We start from the raw sequence: 19,140 nt of genomic DNA on the forward strand, positions 1-19,140 counted from the left end.
AAAGAGATTCTAAGAAAGAAATTTAATTAAATTAATTACTAATGCAATGATTTTTCCACGAAAAATCTATCTCTCATCTCTTAAATACTATGTATTAAGATTTAGGAAAAATTTATAATGAGTTGAGATTATTTTTTCCTTGCATGTAAGAATGTACTTTTAAATTTACAACCTGTTTGGATTATAATGCTAGATATACCTCTACTTATAGTAATTTATCAATTATATTTCAGGTTATTTTTTATCATTTTAATATTTTTCTAAGGTTGCTACATCATTCATGAAGACACGTGTTAGAAGAGAAATGCTAAAATTTGGCTCCCATTCACAAGATATGAAATTTTTAGTAAACCCCAAAAAATACATATTTACATCCTATCAAGCTATCAAACTAGTGTTAAAAAAATGCCTTCAAATTTTGAGGGTTTCCATAACCAATTTGCAAATTTTGGAAAAAAAAAACTTCAGATTTGGAATTTTTCCCAAAGCAAAAAAAAACAAAAAAAAAACAAAGCACGGAATACATTCCAATATTACCGCTTCTATTTCTCTTTAATGTTGTCGAGTTTCCTCATTGCGTACAACACATGAAAATTCATGATGCTTGCAACGCTAACGGAACGATATACGTATAACATTCATACTACTTAGTGGGGTTTGGCATCCCTCATTGATTCAATAAACTTCTCCATGTGAGTATTGGATGAGCCTTGCGCTTCCACAGCCCTCCTTGCAGCATCTCGCAGCTTGCCAACCCTTCTTCTCATCTCCTTTCCTTCGTCTTCTCGTAAGACTATCCTCACAACCCTAGCCACTTCTTCACTTTCCACCATGCCATCATCTTGCCTCTTGATGCTCATCCCAACCTTCCAAATGTCAGCCACAAACTTGCAATTTGTAGTTTGATCCATAGAAATTGGAAAAGGGATCATGGGCATCCCCATGCTCAAACTCTCCAATGTTGAATTCCATCCACAATGAGTTAGAAAGGCACCCACAGAAGGGTGGGACAAAACTTGCAGTTGAGGTGCCCATGGGATAATTAGCCCATAATCCTTAGTATCCTCTATGAAATTCTTGGGCAGTATCTCTGATACGTTGTGCAAGGAGGGTCTAGGCCTAATCACCCAAAGAAAAGGCTGCTTGCTAGCCTTGATCCCCAAGGCAATGCCCAGTAGATCTTCTGCAGTAGGGTTAAACATACTCCCAAAGGAAATATACAACACGGATTGCTTTTGCTTACTATCCAGCCACTTTATACTGTCATTCTTCTCCTGCAGCAAGCTTGCACCAACACTAACGTCCTTCATATCACTGCCATCCAAGAGGGCAGAAGGGAGCAAAGGCCCTACAAAAGAAACCGACAAGGGCAATTCTATTTGTAGTGCCTCGCAAGCATCCTTCTCAAGCTGCTCATAAGAGTTGATGAGAATTGCATCACAGCTCTCCAGTATGTCAAATTGCTCTCTCAAAAGCTTGAAGCTCATTTGAGAGATGTCGTCTACATGGAGTACTGTGGGGAAGTCCGCAGGGTGGAGAGGGGGCACACCGGGTATGTAAGACACCAGATCATTGCACCCTGTTAAAGAAATGAAAAAAGGTAGGGAAATTTATTGAGTATTGATAAAAAAATTAGTGCTCGTATTCGACGCTATCCAAGGTTAGCTATTTAACAATTTTATTGCTTACCGGGAGGAGTCTTTTTGTACGGGAAGAAACCATTGGAGACGAGCTTGGGTGTGTGGTAAAAGATGGAGAAGACTGCAGCAGACTGAGGCCAGAGAAAAACACTTTGAATGTGGAGCTCCATTGCAACACGCTGAGCCCAAGTGCAGAGGAACCCGTACACAATGCAAGTGACTGGTGTGTCCTTCTTATTCAAGAGCTCAACGAGTTCCCTGAGGGGGTCTTTCATGTTAACAAAGGCCTCGTGGAACTCTACAATCCTTGGGCTAATGTCGCTGTAATCAAAATCAGGGGGTAACCCATTGTCTAGCCACACGAAGCGAAGGTTTTCTTCTTGAGATTGATCTGAAGAAGATTTTGAACGGCGGCTCTCTTGGATGCGCTTGTGGTTGTGCTCGTTGTTGACAAAGGTGACGATGAAGTTGTGGTTGATGAGAGCCTCGGCAAGCCGCACCATGGGATTGATCTGGCCTTGGATAGGGTATGGTATCATCACCGCATGAAGCTTTCTGCTATTACGATCATGACTGCTGTTTTCGTTCGTGGTTGAAGAAGAAAGACGGGTGGCTAGCAGGCTTTCGGCCATGGCTTCAGCTTGAGAGGGCAAGTATACGGTTGCCATGGCCAAGCTATAATGAATGTGTGTGCGTGAGAGCGAACGTTTGCAAAGGTGCGCGTGTGTGATGGAGAGAGAAATTGTGTGCAACAGTGTGTATGGGAGAGAGGAATTGTATGTAACACTGTGTGTCTGTGAGAGAGAGAAATTGTGTGTGTAACACTGTCGTATGTGTGGCATGGGAGTCAAATGGGTAGGTGACAAGTATTTATTGTTATGTTACGTGACAAGCTTCGCATACACTTTGGGTAGTTCAAAGGTCTTCGTCTAATGGGCCACGGTTCTTTTTTCTTTATATATATGTATTTATCTAAAAGCTTTACAACCTGTCATCAACATAAGCATTCATCATTTAAGCCGTATTTATTAGCAGACTGCAGATCAAATCTTATATTAAAAAAATTTAAACCTTAGAGACTAAGGTTATGAATCTTAGAGGTTGTCCATTAAAAAAATTTAAACCTTAGAGACTAAGGTTATGAATCTTAGAGGTTGTCCATTAATTAGTGCTCCCTTGCGGGCACTAATTAATGGAAATGGACGATCAAGGGAGCACTAATTAATGGAAATGGACGATGGAGTAAATACTAATGTGCTTAAACTATTAGTGGATAATGCCTAAAAAATGGATCCCTGGCTAAAATGTGAGAACTTGTGACACAACCGACCCATGCATGGAAACAAAGCACAGTTACCCACCAGTAATTTATTGTTGTATCTTTATCAGCTACGTTTGATGATGATTAGAAGTAGAACGGGCGTCATGCACATTTTTGGGTATTTTGGGTGTAAAAAATCTACAAAAAAGCTCTAAACCATCAAAAAATGCCTATGTCAAATTTTGATGGACAATGGTGCTAGTCAGAAGGCAACCCTGATCGGAAGACCAAAGCTTTTTAAACCATGATGGACGATTTTCCATAGCCTTTGAATAATACTTTACTAGTTGGTGTAATTGTGTAACTTGTGAGAGTGAGTGTCGAAAATAAACTTTTTTTAAATTCATTGAGAAAAAGGATAACCTTCAAGCCTATCTTGTTTTTATTGAAAAAATACATAAATTAATGGGTTTTATAACTAAAACTTTAAAAATTTGAATCTTTAAATTTAAGGTAGGAAAAATTTGAGCCGACAAAAGGACGATTTTTTATTTTGACATCGGTGACTCGTGAGAGCCGTGTTTGAGGAGGTCTGTTCAATTTTGGAGTCACACGCACCGCCGCCAGGCTTTAAATTTGGCACCTAAGTCTAGGTGCCATAGAAAATCTAGTGGCACTTTTGCCATCAACCATGGGTGCCAAAATGTCACCTTCGGCTAAAATTTTGAGTGCCCCTTTTAATAACAAACTACTTTACTTTGAGTAATGAAAACATATTAGTTTTGTAAGTGCATTAAGCTTTCACAATTCAATAGACGTCTTCTCATCACACAAAATACATTATAGCAAGAGAATTTTTAAAGGCATCATAAATTATTGAAGACTTTCAAAACTTTGAAGTTATTGAAGACTTTCCATATTTATTATGCATTGTGTACTATATTATATATATTTACTATATTATATATATTATATAGGATATATACCTCTTGTCACTTAGACCCCTAAGGCTAGGTGCCATTGGGCACTTCCCTTGTTTTTTCAAAGTGCCACGTTGGCACTTTTACCAGAAAACGGAGGTGCCATTTGGCACTTGAAATTGTGAAAGGCTCCCGTACGGGTGCCAAATTTAAAGTCTGACCGCCGCACGTTTTGTATTTTCACAAGTTCCGAAAGGGCAGGTGAACCTTCCTTGATGAGAGCGGTAACCGTGGCTTTTGAGGAGGTCTGTTCAATTTTGGAGTCACACGCACCGTCGCACGTTTGTTTTGCATTTTTCACAAGTTCACACGCACACGCGTTTCCAAAGCGGGTAGCCTGATTATGGCTGACGAATACTTGCCCTCTCAACCGAAGCCATGCCCAAAAGCTCGCTAGACGCCCATCTTTCTTCTCCTACAACGAACGCCCAAAAGCTCAAGCTGAAGCCATGCCCAAAAGCAGTAATTTGCCTGCAAGGCTCTCAGCAACCACAACTTCATCGTCACCTTCGTCAACAACGAGCACAACCACAAGCGCTGCATCGATCAGAACCATCATCATCCAGTGATACTAATGCAGAATCTGATCAAGCATTCCTGATTTCGATTATATAAGCAACATTGCCTCAAGGTTGCTAGTGTTCCACCAGTCCTCTTTCAACGTGAAAGACCCTCTGAATAGAGACCTTGAATAGGAAGAGCCCACCAGTCACTTGCATTGTGTTGTGGTTGTGCTCACAGTGGAGCTCCAGTACAATCCAAGTGTTTCGTTCTGCTGCAGTCGTCTCCATCTCCTACCACACACGGAAGCTCTTTCCTAGTATATCTTGCGTAACTCGATCACGTGTACCGAGCCTGCATATAAGAATATCCCCCAAGGCATGTAGACTTACGCTTGGAGTGATAAAGATCGCGAGGTCCCATTCTCGCTACTTCAAGACGGGGGCACGAGACACTCCTTCTTATTAAAGACTTCATGTTGCTCTTTTCGCCAATGACATGGGATGGGTTAAATGTTGCAAAGGGTAAAGAAATTGTGAAAAGATCTTCCAAAAATTGACTTTTTTTTTATTTTAGAAAAGCCTTCAGCTTTCACAGTCTTCAGCTGCGTTGCATATGTGGGCTTGTGCAAGGTGGTAGTGGCTTCAACCTTGGCCGGATCCAATCCCTCTCCAAAATTGTGTGGCCTGAGGGGATTAGTTCCTTGAGCGATGAGTAGCATGCTATGTCATGAGTTCTGCAATCTCCTTAAATTTAAACACGTGTTAGATGCAAGGAATGATAGGAAAGTGTTTGAGGGGGGTCACTTATAAATATGTAAGCGTAATACGTGGGTTCAACAGAAGGGGTTTTTTAAATCCCTTTTTTACACATGTTTTACATACAGAAGGGTACCATTTAAAGGGGGTATTTATAGATTGAATAGAAAAAAGGTGTGTTTTATTCATGAAAAATTTACAGATAAGAGGTTTTTAAATTAGGCCTTAAACGCACATGATAATAATTGAGAGTTTACATATAGTGAACCCCCGAGAGAAAGTGTCTCAAAACCTTCCGAGGAACTTTATCCCCTTACAAATCATCCCTATAGGAGCAGCTCTCCCCACATTGTAGACATTATGTTGTATCTTTATTAACCCCTCTAAATAGCATGTAATCATTGGGACATGCGTGTATTTTATGTAATCCATAACTAGGATAGAGAGCATTTTAAGACACCCATCTTGTGAGTTCAGTAATAGATTTTGAGGAGCCTACAACATAACATAAGACAACATATGTCAAAATATTAGCAATGAGAGTATATAGAACATGAAACATTTTGTATTTGAGAGAATAGAATGAGGCGGTCTTACCGAAGGAAGATTGGTGACACTTATATCACTCCATCCATAAGTTGTTTGCAAGTTATATAGCTCCAAGTTTTCTCGCAGTGTGGAGTATGAACATTCCTCATACAAAGAGGTGCTTGCCTCTCTATGTCAGGTTTCCTCCTCTTGTGACATTGGAGCTTGCTCACTATCATCTATGACCTTCCGTCCAAAGAAGTCATTTACCATGTCCTCCATGATGGGATTCTCCTCCTCCTTATGTGGCAATGGTGAAGGCATCTCATTCATTGGTTAAGAAAGATGAGTCTCAGCCATGCTTTCCATATGAAGCCTTGCCACCTTCCACACTCAATCCGATGTCACCGAATGGTGTGGCATGCTACCAAGCAAGCACTCTCCTATAGTTCTCCTCCATGTCATCATCCGCACTTGGTCATGCCAATGCCTCAAAAAGACCATATGTCCGGACATACTCAATTGTTATATGATGTTGTCGTATATATTGGCCCTTGCAACAATCGATCACATACACAACGAATTTTTTCTCTTAACCATGTCTCAGAAAACCAACTTCCGTCCCTTGTTGATGATATCAAACATCTTCAACCTGGCCAAAACTGATTTAGGATTTATACAAAAAATTACCCAGGACTTCACTGCTACTACACAGTGACGACAGCAGCATTATTTCACTACTGAGCAGCCGACAACCCATTTTCCAATGAGCAGCAATCTGAAAACTGAGACTCCCGCCTAAATTATCGCCGCGACGACGGGAGTCAAGTTATCTACCTACTTCCAATAGGTTGTACATGTAGAAGCTACGTCTACAACCCGTTTATTCCTCCCACCACACCTCTTCTTTCAAGGCTATTCCATCATCTCTTCCTCTCCAAGGTAAGTGCCTCTTTCTTGCTTTCTCCCAATATTTCATGGAAAGCTTCAATTCTTTTTCTTATTCCAAGCTTTCATGGAAAGCTTCTACATAGCTCTATGTGAGCTTTTCTTCCCCTTTCCCTCTCTTTTCTTCCCCTTTCTCTCTTCCTCTCTCTTTCCTCTCCCTTTCCCTAATCCTAGCCCTATGCCTAGAGCTCTAATAGAGAGATTTGATGGAGATCTCCCCTCTCTTTCCTTTTCCTTTCTCCCAAGATTTCATAGAAATCTTCAATGCTTTCCCTTATTCCAAGCTTTCCTGGGGAAAGCTTCTATATGACTCTATGTGAGCTTTTCTTCCCCTTCCCCTTCCTTTCCTTCCCTTTCTCCCTTGCCCTAACCCTAGCCCTATGCATAGAGCTCTAATAGAGAGCTTTGATGGATAGATCCCCATCAAACATATCTATTGAGCAATCTGTGCATAGAGCTAGTGTTTAGGCTTCACATAAACTAATTTATTTCAATCACTTATGCATTAGGAGTAAGGTTAAGGGTACTCACATATTTTTCCTCTTGTTATCCTTGCTTACTAATTTGTTAATGAGAACTAACATTTTTATTTATTATGTTTCTTTTCTATAAGTTTATTCAAGTGAACAAGGGTTTAGGCCAATCCTCTCATACGACTTCTCACACTAAAGAGGTAAGCCCAATTTTTTCATTCTTTGTTTATGCTTCTTCTCTTTGTGTTTTTGCACCCTTGGGTGTCAGGGATTAGGGTTAGGTCAATAGGCTATGCATAAACCTTATGCATACGCTTATGTAATAGGCTAGGCATATTCAATAGGTTTATGCATAGGCTTATGCATAAGTCTTATGCAATAGGCTTATGCATAAACCTTATGCAATAGGTTATTCATAGGCCTTATGCAATAGGTTTATGCATAGGCCTTATGCAATATGCTATATATAAGTCCTTATGCAATATGAAATATCTTATGCATAAGCCCTTATGCAATAGGCTTATAAATAAGCCTTATGCAATAGGCTATGCATAAGCCCTTATACAATAGGCTTATGCATAAGCCTTATATGCAAATAGGCATATGCATAAGTCCCTATGCATAAGGCTTATGCAATAGCCTATGCATAAGCCCTTATGCAATATGTTTATGTATAGGCTATTGCATAAACTTTATGCATAAGCCTTATGCAATAGACTATGCATAAGCCCTTATGCAATAGACTATGCATAAGCCCTTATGCAATAGGTTTATGCATAAGTCCTATTGCATAATTTATTAAAATGAACTAACTTTTTGATTTATTATGATAATTATTTACAGGGTTATTCAAGAAAACAACCACCAAGGGTTTAGGCTAGGGGGCGGCTCATACGGATTCTCAAAGAAGAGGTAAGCCCTATTTTTCCATTCTTTGTTTATGCTTCTTCTCGTTAAGTTTTTGCACCCTTGGGTGCCGGGGATTAGGGTTAGGTCAATAGGCTTATGCATAGGCTTATGCATAGTCCTTATGCATAGGCTTATGCATAAGACCTTATGCAATAGGCTTATCCATATCTCTTATGCATAGCCTATTATGCATAGCCCTTATGCATACCCTATGTATAGCCTATGTATAAGCCTATTATGCATAGTGTGGAGTGGAAAAAAGAACACGGAGACAGGCCTCTATAGCTTCCCACTCCCCCAACCTTGGAATCACTAGCAACCAGCACACTGGCTGGAACACTTCTCACACGGCTCACCACACTACCCACACCAGAAAAATAGCCAAAACAGGGGCACCATAGTCAAAGTAAACACCCAACAAACACATACACTTCCACTGTGTGCATGATGAGGTAATCGAAGGCTGGCACAAAGCGCTGTGAGAGTGTAAACCCGTGGACTATACCACCAAACACGTCAATCACGCCTTCTCCTACAAATCAACACACACAAGATACCAACACACAACCATAGCCAAATACATCACCAGTATCATTCATCCCTGAATTCCCAACCAACACTTCCATACAGCTTCTTCCGACATAGAAGCTTTTCCTCACACAACCATCTCACATACACGACACTTTCAAATCAACACACAAGATGTATACTCACAAGGCTGTCCCCATTTATCTTGGCTAATCCCTCTCTCACCTTTTCTCAAAATATCATCACCTCAGTGCTACGAGCTCTGCACTCAGAGGCGGCATCCTCAACAAAGTACACACATGCAAAAGACTCTCTCTGGCATCACCAGCCTCAGAGAATAAGAAGCACACCTATCTCCTCTCCTTCTTCGTTTTTTTTGTTGCATGGACGCCACCACCTTGGACGTGGCTGTTGATGCTCACTTTTTCCTCCTCAGTTGACGCCTTACTTTTTCTTTACTCTACAGTCCCGGCTTGCAGTTGATGCCTGTTTTACTGGAAGCGGCTCCTTCACTAGCCGGCACCACCAACTCCTCTCTTTCCCACACCAGTCAATGCCTTCTTCTCCTTCACTCTACTCTCTCTCTTCGCTACCAACCATCGCCACCTTGTTTCTCTCTGCTTCTCTACCTGCAGTCCACACTCTGTCTCTTTCTTTGCTCCTGTGGAGTTGATGCCAGCCTTTTTCCTTCCACTCCCGTCGACACCACCTCCAGCCTTGCCTTCTTTCTGTGGACACCCCCTTCCTCACTTCACTGCAGACAGTGCTCCTATCTCTTTTGCCCTCTTCCGCTAGCAGTCGGCACCACCACCTCCTTCCCTGCAGACGGCGTGCTCTCCTCTTCTCTCTTTTTGCTGCACTCTCCTTCCTGGCCTGCAGTCGTCGCCAGCCTTCGCTATCCCAGGTAGCCACCCTCCACAACAAGCTCCTCTTTCTTTTCTACCTGTTTTGCAGGCGGCTCACTCCAAAGTCGACACCACCAACTCCTCTCTTCTTGCAGTGGGCGCCACCTTCCTCACTTTTTCTCTCTTCTTTTCTGCCCCCCGCCCCGACGGCTCCTTCACCAGTCGGCAGCCCAACAGTCGACCTTTTTGTTCTGGAAGAATCCGCCACCTACCCAATTTGGCATCTTCCCTTCTCGAATCCCCTGCACCACCTTTCATCCACACGTCCATTATCACCTTCCTTTTCTGGACCTTCCAGATCTAGCTCATGCACACATCAAATTGGCATCCCAATAATTAATTGCCCACATGTTCTTGCACTCCTTCGAATTTCAACCTACAAGTGCCCATTTTATTTTTGGGACGCGCACACATACAAAGTAACCGAACGATTGATACCCAGACAAGCCTGTACTAGCCCACTGCCAAACCATCCACTCTATACATCTACCAGGGCATTCAGGGCAAAGCTTTTTTACATGCCATGCATTCCATATGTACACAAGCCCAAAACACCTTTCAAAATTTTACCTAACATACTTTGCCAACCCCCCTGTATGCTAGAGCATTTATGCTCAGCAACAAAAAGATAAAGTCCAATAGCTATCCACACTAGGATCAAAAGGAAACTGTTGTAACTCACCATCCCATTTCCCAACATCCGTGAAAAACAATAGCTTATGCATCACTACATACCAAACGTCAACCATATGTGCTACAAAATCATTTCCGTCCATTACTTGATAAGCATTCACAGACTCTGACCACACAGCATCACCCTCAAGCCTTCACTCTTCAAATAAATCATGAAAGAACACTTCACCCACAACAAACCTCCTTGTCTTCAAAACCTGTGGCATTGCAACATCTAGCATCCAATTCATCAATACCAGTGAAGGCCAAATTCTAACATTTTGACCTTTATGCACACAAAAATCCACATCCTTTTCAACAGCAGTGCCCACAAGGGCCTGGGAACTCTTTTCCCTGATACCCGCTGGGACAAAACCTAACTAAATTCTTAAATGGATCCCATCACTACAGTGGTTGGGTGGTTGGCTAACCCACGGGATTGGTGGATGGGGTTAGGCTGGACTGATGGATCCCTAAAATGAGACTCAATTCTGTTATGGTACAATAGATGAAGTAAATCCCAGATAAAAATTGTTCTATGGAAAAGACTCAACGGACATGCCTCTTAATGAGGAAAAAAGCATTGGTCTCTATGATCCAAGTCTTTTCCTTGATCCGACTATGGGACTTACGGGTTAGGTCAGATCAGTTCAGCTAGTTAAGGCTCTGGACTACGTTAGAGTAAAAATATCCTGGAGGAATCGCCCGTGTTTTTTGGGTGAGGGAAGTTTTTTCCGTGTTCAGTTTTTGGAAGAACCGAGGAATTAGTCTCTTTTTCGGATATACGTGGACGAGGCCCCGAGTGAAGGACCCTGCGCCACGCAAGAAGTGCTACTTTTGCTGCTAGCACCCTAGAATTCGTTGCGTGGTGGGGACAAGGATCTTTCAACATTTATAGCTTCTGTCTATGCCTACATGCATCATTCTCACGGTGCCAATTGGCAAGAGGACCATCAATTTCATGCCACCCTGCAAAAATTTTTCCTATTGGTGTATTTGTCTCTATGGTGGACTTCATAGAGAAATACACATCTACACCATAGTAGGAGATTCAATCAGAGTACTAATTTTCTAGGTAGGTATTGCATGTGACATTGCCTCATTTTTAATTTAAGTTCTTCAAGATATTTAATATTTCTCTTGTCTATGAATCTAACGATTGCCATTCTTGTGTGCTTAACTAGGTGACCATCATGGTGCATATTAGTTTATCGGCATGTAGAGGCAACAGTGGATGGCATAGCGAGCACCCTAGAGGAGTGGGTCGTCATTGGAGAGTATCACTTTTACATTGGTGAGGATTTCTCTCACAGTGCCCACTTTGTCCAGCATTGCTTCCATCGTCATGACTTTTGCAGAGAGCATGGAGTCACATGGATAGGGTGGTGGAGATGGTCTCATGGATGTGGTACACAATTTAAGAGTGCTCATCAGTTTTATTGCTATATTCTTGGCATCGCATGATATGCTACCAGGTGATTTGGAGCTTCTTCAAGAGAGGTCATGGAAAGGGAGAGTATGATGGTGCAAGTATGTGTGTCAAATGTTCACTCAAATGTCACCAACTCTGTCATGACAGTGAGCACTTTTGAGATGCACCGCAGGTAGTGGATTGGTGTAATGTGCATTTGACCACTAGTGCTGCCGCTTCCTTCCCTCAACGAGATGCTAGGATTGTCAGGAGGTTCTTTTAGTATGTTGATAATAGCGCCCTTGATGGTTCTTCTCTAGATTGTGCAACAGTGGTGGATGGCACACTTAGCCTACACTACATTAGGAGCACATCCTATGATGACCCCACCATCTTCACATGGCATTGTTCACAATTTTACAGGACATGTATCGATGGTTACTACTCAGTATGTAAGATGGGAGAGTGGTCTGATCCTTTCTTGCACAACAGTTGTTAAGGCCAAAGGAAGGAGCATTATCCCCCCCCCACTTTTGATCCTCTCACACTACTTGAGGGGGCAGATCATGATTGTTTGACAAATATTTTGATAGTGGGTGATGTTTTTATAGTCATTTATGAGGAGGGAAATGAGGAGGAGGTGGACTACTATATTTTGAGGTGCACTAGACCCAAGTCCACCCTTGAGTGTGATGTGATTGATGGTGTGATGCCCACAGCATGATAGTTGCAGGTCACTACTATACACACGGTCATATGTGCAAGTTAAGCTTGTATAGTATGAGTGGAGTAATAAGGAGGTGATTCTATACTCTCATCTAGTTCTTAGTGTGAAACTCATGCTTCAACAAGTTAACAAGAAGAACAGCGGACCCCACCATGGTCCTTAGCCCAGCATGAGCATGTGAGCATCTTGGAGACCTTGATAGCTAGAGAGTCTTCTGATTGAATTGGAGACTCGTCCCTATTATTTGTTGTATCTATTGCCCTTAATTTTGTAACTTTCTCTCAATTTTTATCTTTTACCCATATATACTGAGTTAGCTTTTTATTTTTGCCCATATATTTTGTATCTTTCTGTTAATGATTTGGGGGTGAAACTTTGCGAGTGGGTGGGACGTGACCCCCGTATGCCATCCGATGAGGGTGATAATTTTTCTAGTGGGTCCATGGTGCTACTACTCCACTCACAAAGTTTCACCACCATTGGATGCCAAATGGGCGGGATAGTGTGTTGGTACACACTATTTTTTGCATAGTGCCCAAGGTGTCCCCTATGCAAAAAATAGCAGGTTTGACCATCAGATGCTGGATGGGCAGGATAGTGTGTTCGCACCCGCCGTTATTTTTTACATAGTGCCCAAGGGGTCCCCTATAATAAAAATAGTGGGTGTGGGTGGGACATAAGGCTTGTTCGCATCCGTTCTACAAGTGAAACTTTGTGGGTGGGTCCATGGAGCTGCTACCCCTCCACTCGTAAAGTTTTACCACCATTAGATGTCGGATGGGCGGGATGGTGTGTTGCCACCCGCTATTTTCTACAGTTTGCCCAAGGGATCCCCTATGCAAAAAATAGCAGGTTTGGGCGGGACATCACACTCCTATGGTTTCCAATGGGGGTGAAAATTTTCAAGTAGGTCCATGGGGCTACTACCCCTCTACTCGCAAAGTTTCACCAGTATCGGACTCCGGATGGGTAGGACCATGTGTTGCTACCCTCTATTTTTTGCATAGTGCTCAAGGGGTCCCCTATGCAAAAAATAGCAGGTTTGGGTGGGACGTCACGCTCGTATGGAATCCAATGTGTGTGTGTGAAACTTTGGGTGTGGGTTCATGGGACTGCTATTCCCCTCGACTCGCAAAGTTTCACCCCATTGGATGTTGGATGGGCCGGATAGTGTGTTGTCACCCAATAATTTTTACGTAGTGCCCAAGGGGTCCCCTATGCAAAAAATAATGGGTGTGGGTGGGACGTCACACTCCTATGGAATATAATGGGTGTGAAACTTTTCGACTAGGTCCATGGGGCTGCTACTCCTCCACTTGCAAAGTTTCACTACCATTGGATGGGCGGGATGGTGTGTAGTCACTCGGTATTTTTTGCATAGTGCCCAAGGGGTCTCCTATGCAAAAACGATCATGGCACCTTACATATCCAAACTTTATAAAAATACAAAATTGCAAGACAGTCCAATCTCAAAATCCTCTGGCATATCCATAGCAACATATCCATCATTAGCCAAGACATTTAGGATAGCTTGCCGATGATTAGTGTTATCTATGAGCCTTTATTAGATAAGATCCACAGTCACTACTAACCCTAAGTACAAGTCATCTATCCCCCAAAGGCAATATAGGCCAAACTCTACACTACACCGACAAGTCCAACACCTAGTAGTCATCGTCGCCAATGAGAGGACTAGGAATTAAATATGAAACTGGTGGTGGCACCCTAATGTGTACCACCCCCAAGTGTCAAACTCACTCAGGAAAACTCTGCAAACTACGGTGCTGGTGTCCGCATGTGGTCTCACAACCAAAGAGTCTAGCGGATTTAGGGGATATATAGCAATGCTTGGAATTACACAATGGGCGAGTTGCATCTCTGCTAAGTCTAGCCCACTCCCTCATGCTTACGCGATAGTATGCGTTCCACGTCCACCTCATGGACTAGCTGTCTCTCGGGCACTCAATCTCGTGGTCTCGCTCCTACAACTCCAAAGTGAGTTGTGACACTTGTCAATAAAGCTCATCTACCTTGGCATCCCCGGAACAGTGAAAGTGAAAAATATCAAGACAAATACAAGAAAGCATACTTGAGCAATGGGAAATTAATTTAAATAATGTTCTCACATGGCTAGGGGGTGCTGGTAAAGGTGATGCTTCCCCAAGTCTCTCCTTGGCGTATCGTGAAGTAGAAGCATGGGTGTGAAACTGTGTGTGGCCTTGCACAAACAACACAAAATATAGGTGGATAATTCCTCAATGTAGAAATACACATCATAGTTGAATTACTCTAGAAGGGTTTGGAATACTGTGCTAGTGGTTGGCTCTCAGAAGAGAGCCACGACGTGACAAATAGACTCTATAGCATGATGGAACCGGTGGCCTGCACACCTAGCTCATGCATAGTGGCAAAGCATAGCATCTCCAATCCATGAGGTGTTGGAATTCCAGGAGGGAGATGCCTAGCCTACTCACTAGGCCTCTTGTCTTGGTCTTGAAGTTGGCCTACACCATGGCCAGAACCAGGTCACTGATCATGATAATCTACCTCTAGCCCCAAAGCAAACTGTGCATATAACTGGTCCAAAGTAGATTCGAATATCATGATGATGGGGTAAGGTACCAAAATATGCCACATATCGCATACAATGTGGGCTTCCATAGCTGCATGGGTGCACCAAGCCACCTTAAGCAGCCCTACAGTCGTGACTCGACAGTCGCGACTTGCCCATCGTCACACAAACAAATAGCTCTAATGTTCTCTGTCTGATAGAGGGCACTTAGGATACCTCTCAATAAGACAAGCCATGAGACGTACTCATCCACCCTGTTGTGTCTCTAGCCATGATGTCAAAGACTCTACGTAATCGAGGGAGCGTACATTCGAGATCCAGCATGCTCTCTACTAATGCAACAAGATGCATGGTGGAGGGATGTGGATCTCTCTGTCCACCACGAAGCTCACTGCATGAAGCCTCTAAGAGAGCAACCATATCGAGGATGGTCTCCAGACGTGCCTCACAAGACATGATAAAAACTACAGGGTGCCACATAACCTAAAGGTCATCTCTTTCGCTCTCTCTCTCTTTTTCACACACACTCTGTCTCTCTCTCTCATTCTACGCAATAGTTTTGTATCACCCAAGTGAGATGATTTTGTTTTGTTTCTATTTTATTTTAGGCTAGATGATGAGATATGCCAGCCCATTTGGGAGTGCTGAATTTTTAGAGATAGGAGAGTCATTAGAGTTAGAGCCATTGTGATAAACTAATTAATGAAGATACATTTTCTACTCAATATTTGAATTTCATTTATTAATTTCTTTCCTCAGGCTCTTAAAATCTACTGGCTTTGCAGCTCTTTCTACTAGCAAGAGCATGCTTGTACTACACTAAAGGCTGAAGATGAGCTGACCCTCCTCCCCCCTTTTATCTGGTTTTCTTTATTTCAACAGGGGACAACAATGAGTGAAAAATGGAAATCATTTTTTGATTTAGAGTGGTGAAACAATTTGTAAAGGTTTTACCAAAATCAAATTGTTTCTATTTCAAAGCCACACATAAGAGGTGTTGCCTTCTGCATCGTTTCTATTTTCTCTCATTGCCTCAAACTACCTATCTCCCTTTGTCTCATCACTTGTATACCTGCCTCATACATTTCCCTTCCCTTCATTAGGAAAAATTTGGACTAAAAAAGGGGCCTTGTAAGGGCTCTCTCTCTCTTTCATGAATCAATGAAAAGTGCAAAAAGAACTATAAAATATTAGCTCTCTCTCCCTCTTCTTTTAGGATCTAAAAGATCATGTTTTGGCTATATTATAATAGATTTACCTATTTTTTTATTCTAACAATATCTTTGTCTAAGATTGGGACCAGATAACAAAAAGTGTTTTTTTATTTGAACTTAAAATGTGCAGCTTGTTAATGTGACTCTCTTGATTAACCTCCTAGCTTTTTCCTTTCAAATTCCAGTAAATTTGACGGATTTAAGCTCTTTTTACATTTCAATTAAGAAATTTCATATATCTACATGTAGACTTTATATTTTTGAATTATTTTTTATCCACACATAAATTAGGGCCTAAAGAGCGTGTCTGTACATTTTTCCCAATTTCTATTCAGTTTACAAGTCTTTTTTTAAGTTTGAGAGTTAGTCTATATGTTTTTAGTTAACCATTATGTTTTTAAGGCTCTTTTTTGTAGGTCTATGTGAGGGAATAGGGTATTGTTTTGAGTTTTCCTCCTTTGTAGATGACAAATTTGAATCTCTGTTTAAGGCCTTCAAATTGTTTAGCTTGTCTCTATTTTTTTGAACATCTCTTCCTTTCCCTCCATTTCCACATTTATGGCACTGATCTTCTCTCAAGCATTGAGATTGATGATGAAGGGTGTGTTGATTTTTTGGTGCCATTTGGTTTGAACCAAAAAATCAGCTTTCACTTCATTAAGCTTTCTGTTCAGAGATATCCATTGTGTTGCAACTTCAAAGAATAATAAATCTATGGGGTGGTTGCAAGATCAGGGTGCCCAGTTTTGTCCACTCAAGTATCTTGTAAACAGTAAAAAATAGGCATTGGTTTACCTTTAGTGGCTAATCTCTCCTAGCTAGCAAGGGAATTTCCTTTCAAGTTCTTTTGTTGGAACATCACATGCAAAGTTGGCAATATAGTTGCATAATTTGATTAATCATTAGATAGTCCAAAGTCCTCATTTCCTTAGGTACAAAGTCAATGTATACACCTTGTCTCCCAAAATTTGGACTGATTCCATAACATGCTAATATCTTTTACATATAAACTCATGAGATTCCCACTTTGCACCTTAGATCTTCACATAATAAAGAGATTAACTTGATTTTTTTAGAAAACTTTAAGCTTATTTTCTATTTTAATTAAATATTTCAAGGTCTTTAAAGTGTTATAATATATACCACTTTTTGTACCCACAATAACTACCACTTAAAATGCCCAATCTTGTAGATCAAAAGAGTGGTAGATAGCGAGACATTAGTAGAATGTGGTGGTTAGTCAAAATTGCAAATCCAATGGTTGGATTTCTAACGATCTCTTTTCCAAAATTCTTCCAAGCTGTGAGAAGGCCTGTAAAGAGGACGTAAGAAAATATAGTGCAACAAACAATGATGCAACGGCAAAGAGATGCAGGTAAAAAACATTTTGATCATTCGGTAGAGGGATCAATATATCCACTTGATCCTCTTACTCAGCAGCCTCCTCAATTTTCAGGATTAATATCTTTTATTAAGTATATATGTGAGGGTCCTGCCGGTTTGCTAGGATACACAAAAAGACTTGTCAACCAAGTATATAGTGTTTATACATCTACTCAACACCTACTAAAGAATAAGGAAGCAAGGATTGTGCAGCTCTCAAATGCATTGATTGAGTAGGAAACTGTGTGTAATAAATTGCAAGATGCAATGCATGTTGTTCAAATAGAAAATGCTCAGTTGTCTATTAATGTACAAAGTTTAGAACAAAGGAATAGGAAGATACAAGCTATGCTAGAGAAGTTGACTCCATTAGGGCCATATAAGCGTGTGAATCAGCTAAAATAAATGGATAAATTGATCATTGGAGGTGGTCAACGGAAGTGTCGAATTAGAGCATGCAAGAACATAAGATAAATGTTTATCAATCCAAATGATGAAGTTGATATGGAAATTTCAAAAGTACTCACAAAAGGCATTGTAAAGTTTGCACTCCAATCTTCCAAATTTAAATCAGTCTCTAAGGACATAGCCATAAATTGTTTGCAGGAGGTGAGCAAGTCTTTCACACCCAATGATATTCAAGGTATTTGTGATAAAGTGGGGATCAACTCACAATCGTATGCTATGATTTACAAGCAATTGGATAAAGGGTTTAAGATTGTGTTAAAGAAAAAAAGAGTTTTACCTCTTCCAAAGCCCTATCATGTACTAAACTAGGCAAGAAATTTGTTGAAGAGTGAGCTTGACCCTTATGAACAGAGCGTTGAATTGTAATATGCAATGGTTAGATTCTATAATATGATGTGGTTGAAGTATGTGGTGGTGTGCTAGAAATTGTTATTAAGCTTGATGAAAGTGAAATTGTAAAGGATCAAAAGCTAGAACGAGTAAGCTTGACCCTTATGAACAGAGCGTTGAATCGTAATATCTTATCAGATCATTCAGATTACTTTAGTGTGCAGAGCAAAAATGAAATATGGTGGCTTGCTACATTTGAGATACCAAACGAATATCATGAGATATTGAAGGTTTTCTTCAATTTAAAATAGATACTAGAAGTTATGAGACGTCAAAGTGGCGGGGAAATTTTAAAGGTTGATGATTTTGGTGAGTACTTAGTGGAATGGCATCTTGCAGGAGATCTAAGAACTTTGAAGTGCATGTTTGGTGTGTCAAATGGTTCCAATGCAAAATTCCCTTGTTTGCATTTTATGCGATTAAGAAAAAAAGACAATAATGGAAAAAAACATTGGAGTGAAGAGACATGCATAGATGGTGTCCCAAACTGTGACCAGCTTGTTTGTTGCAGAATAATGGTACCAGTAGATCCAAAGTGGGATCCTATTCTTAACATTCCCTTGACCAGAGTCCATTTTTGCACTTTGCATGCCATGGTCAAAATTATTGAGAACTTGGTGTTTCAATATGTGTGTTTTGCTTACAAGATGCAACCCGCTTCAGCTGCTCAAGCCTTATGTAGTAAAGTAGAAGAATCTTTATCAGAGATTGGATTACATCGAGGCCAAGTAAAAATCAAGAAGGATGAGAAAAAGTCTAGTGAAAATGGGAATTTACCATATAAACCATGTTTTGGTGGAGTAAAAACAAGAAAATTTCTTTCTACCACCAAAGAATGAAAGCCGCAAAGTGTTAGTGAGGCAACCAGAGAC

General features: G+C 41.1%; 1 protein-coding gene across 1 annotated transcript; it reads right to left on the reverse strand.

The window, feature by feature from the left end:
* Positions 1-434: 434 nt before the first annotated feature.
* Positions 435-2,308, reverse strand: LOC147618368 (UDP-glycosyltransferase 75C1-like). The gene is made up of 2 exons (XM_086774805.1): positions 1,690-2,308; positions 435-1,579 (listed from the first exon to the last, which is right to left on the reverse strand). The coding sequence occupies exons 1-2, from the start codon at positions 2,306-2,308 to the stop codon at positions 648-650; spliced, it is 1,551 nt and encodes a 516-aa protein (XP_086630931.1). The 3' UTR covers positions 435-647.
* Between the last annotated feature and the right edge of the window lie 16,832 nt (positions 2,309-19,140).

This window comes from Cibotium barometz, chromosome 35 (assembly GCF_041138505.1).
Source record: "Cibotium barometz isolate CiBa-2024 chromosome 35, ASM4113850v1, whole genome shotgun sequence".
In the NCBI taxonomy this organism is placed as follows: Eukaryota; Viridiplantae; Streptophyta; class Polypodiopsida; order Cyatheales; family Cibotiaceae; genus Cibotium; species Cibotium barometz.

Excerpts from the sequence above, each read along its gene's own strand:
- LOC147618368 (XM_086774805.1), bottom strand. The coding sequence starts at position 2,308 with ATGGCAACCGTATACTTGCCCTCTCAAGCTGAAGCCATGGCCGAAAGC. Across the intron at positions 1,580-1,689 it reads GTACAAAAAGACTCCTCCCG|GGTGCAATGATCTGGTGTCT; the intron begins GTAAGCAATAAA and ends TTTCTTTAACAG.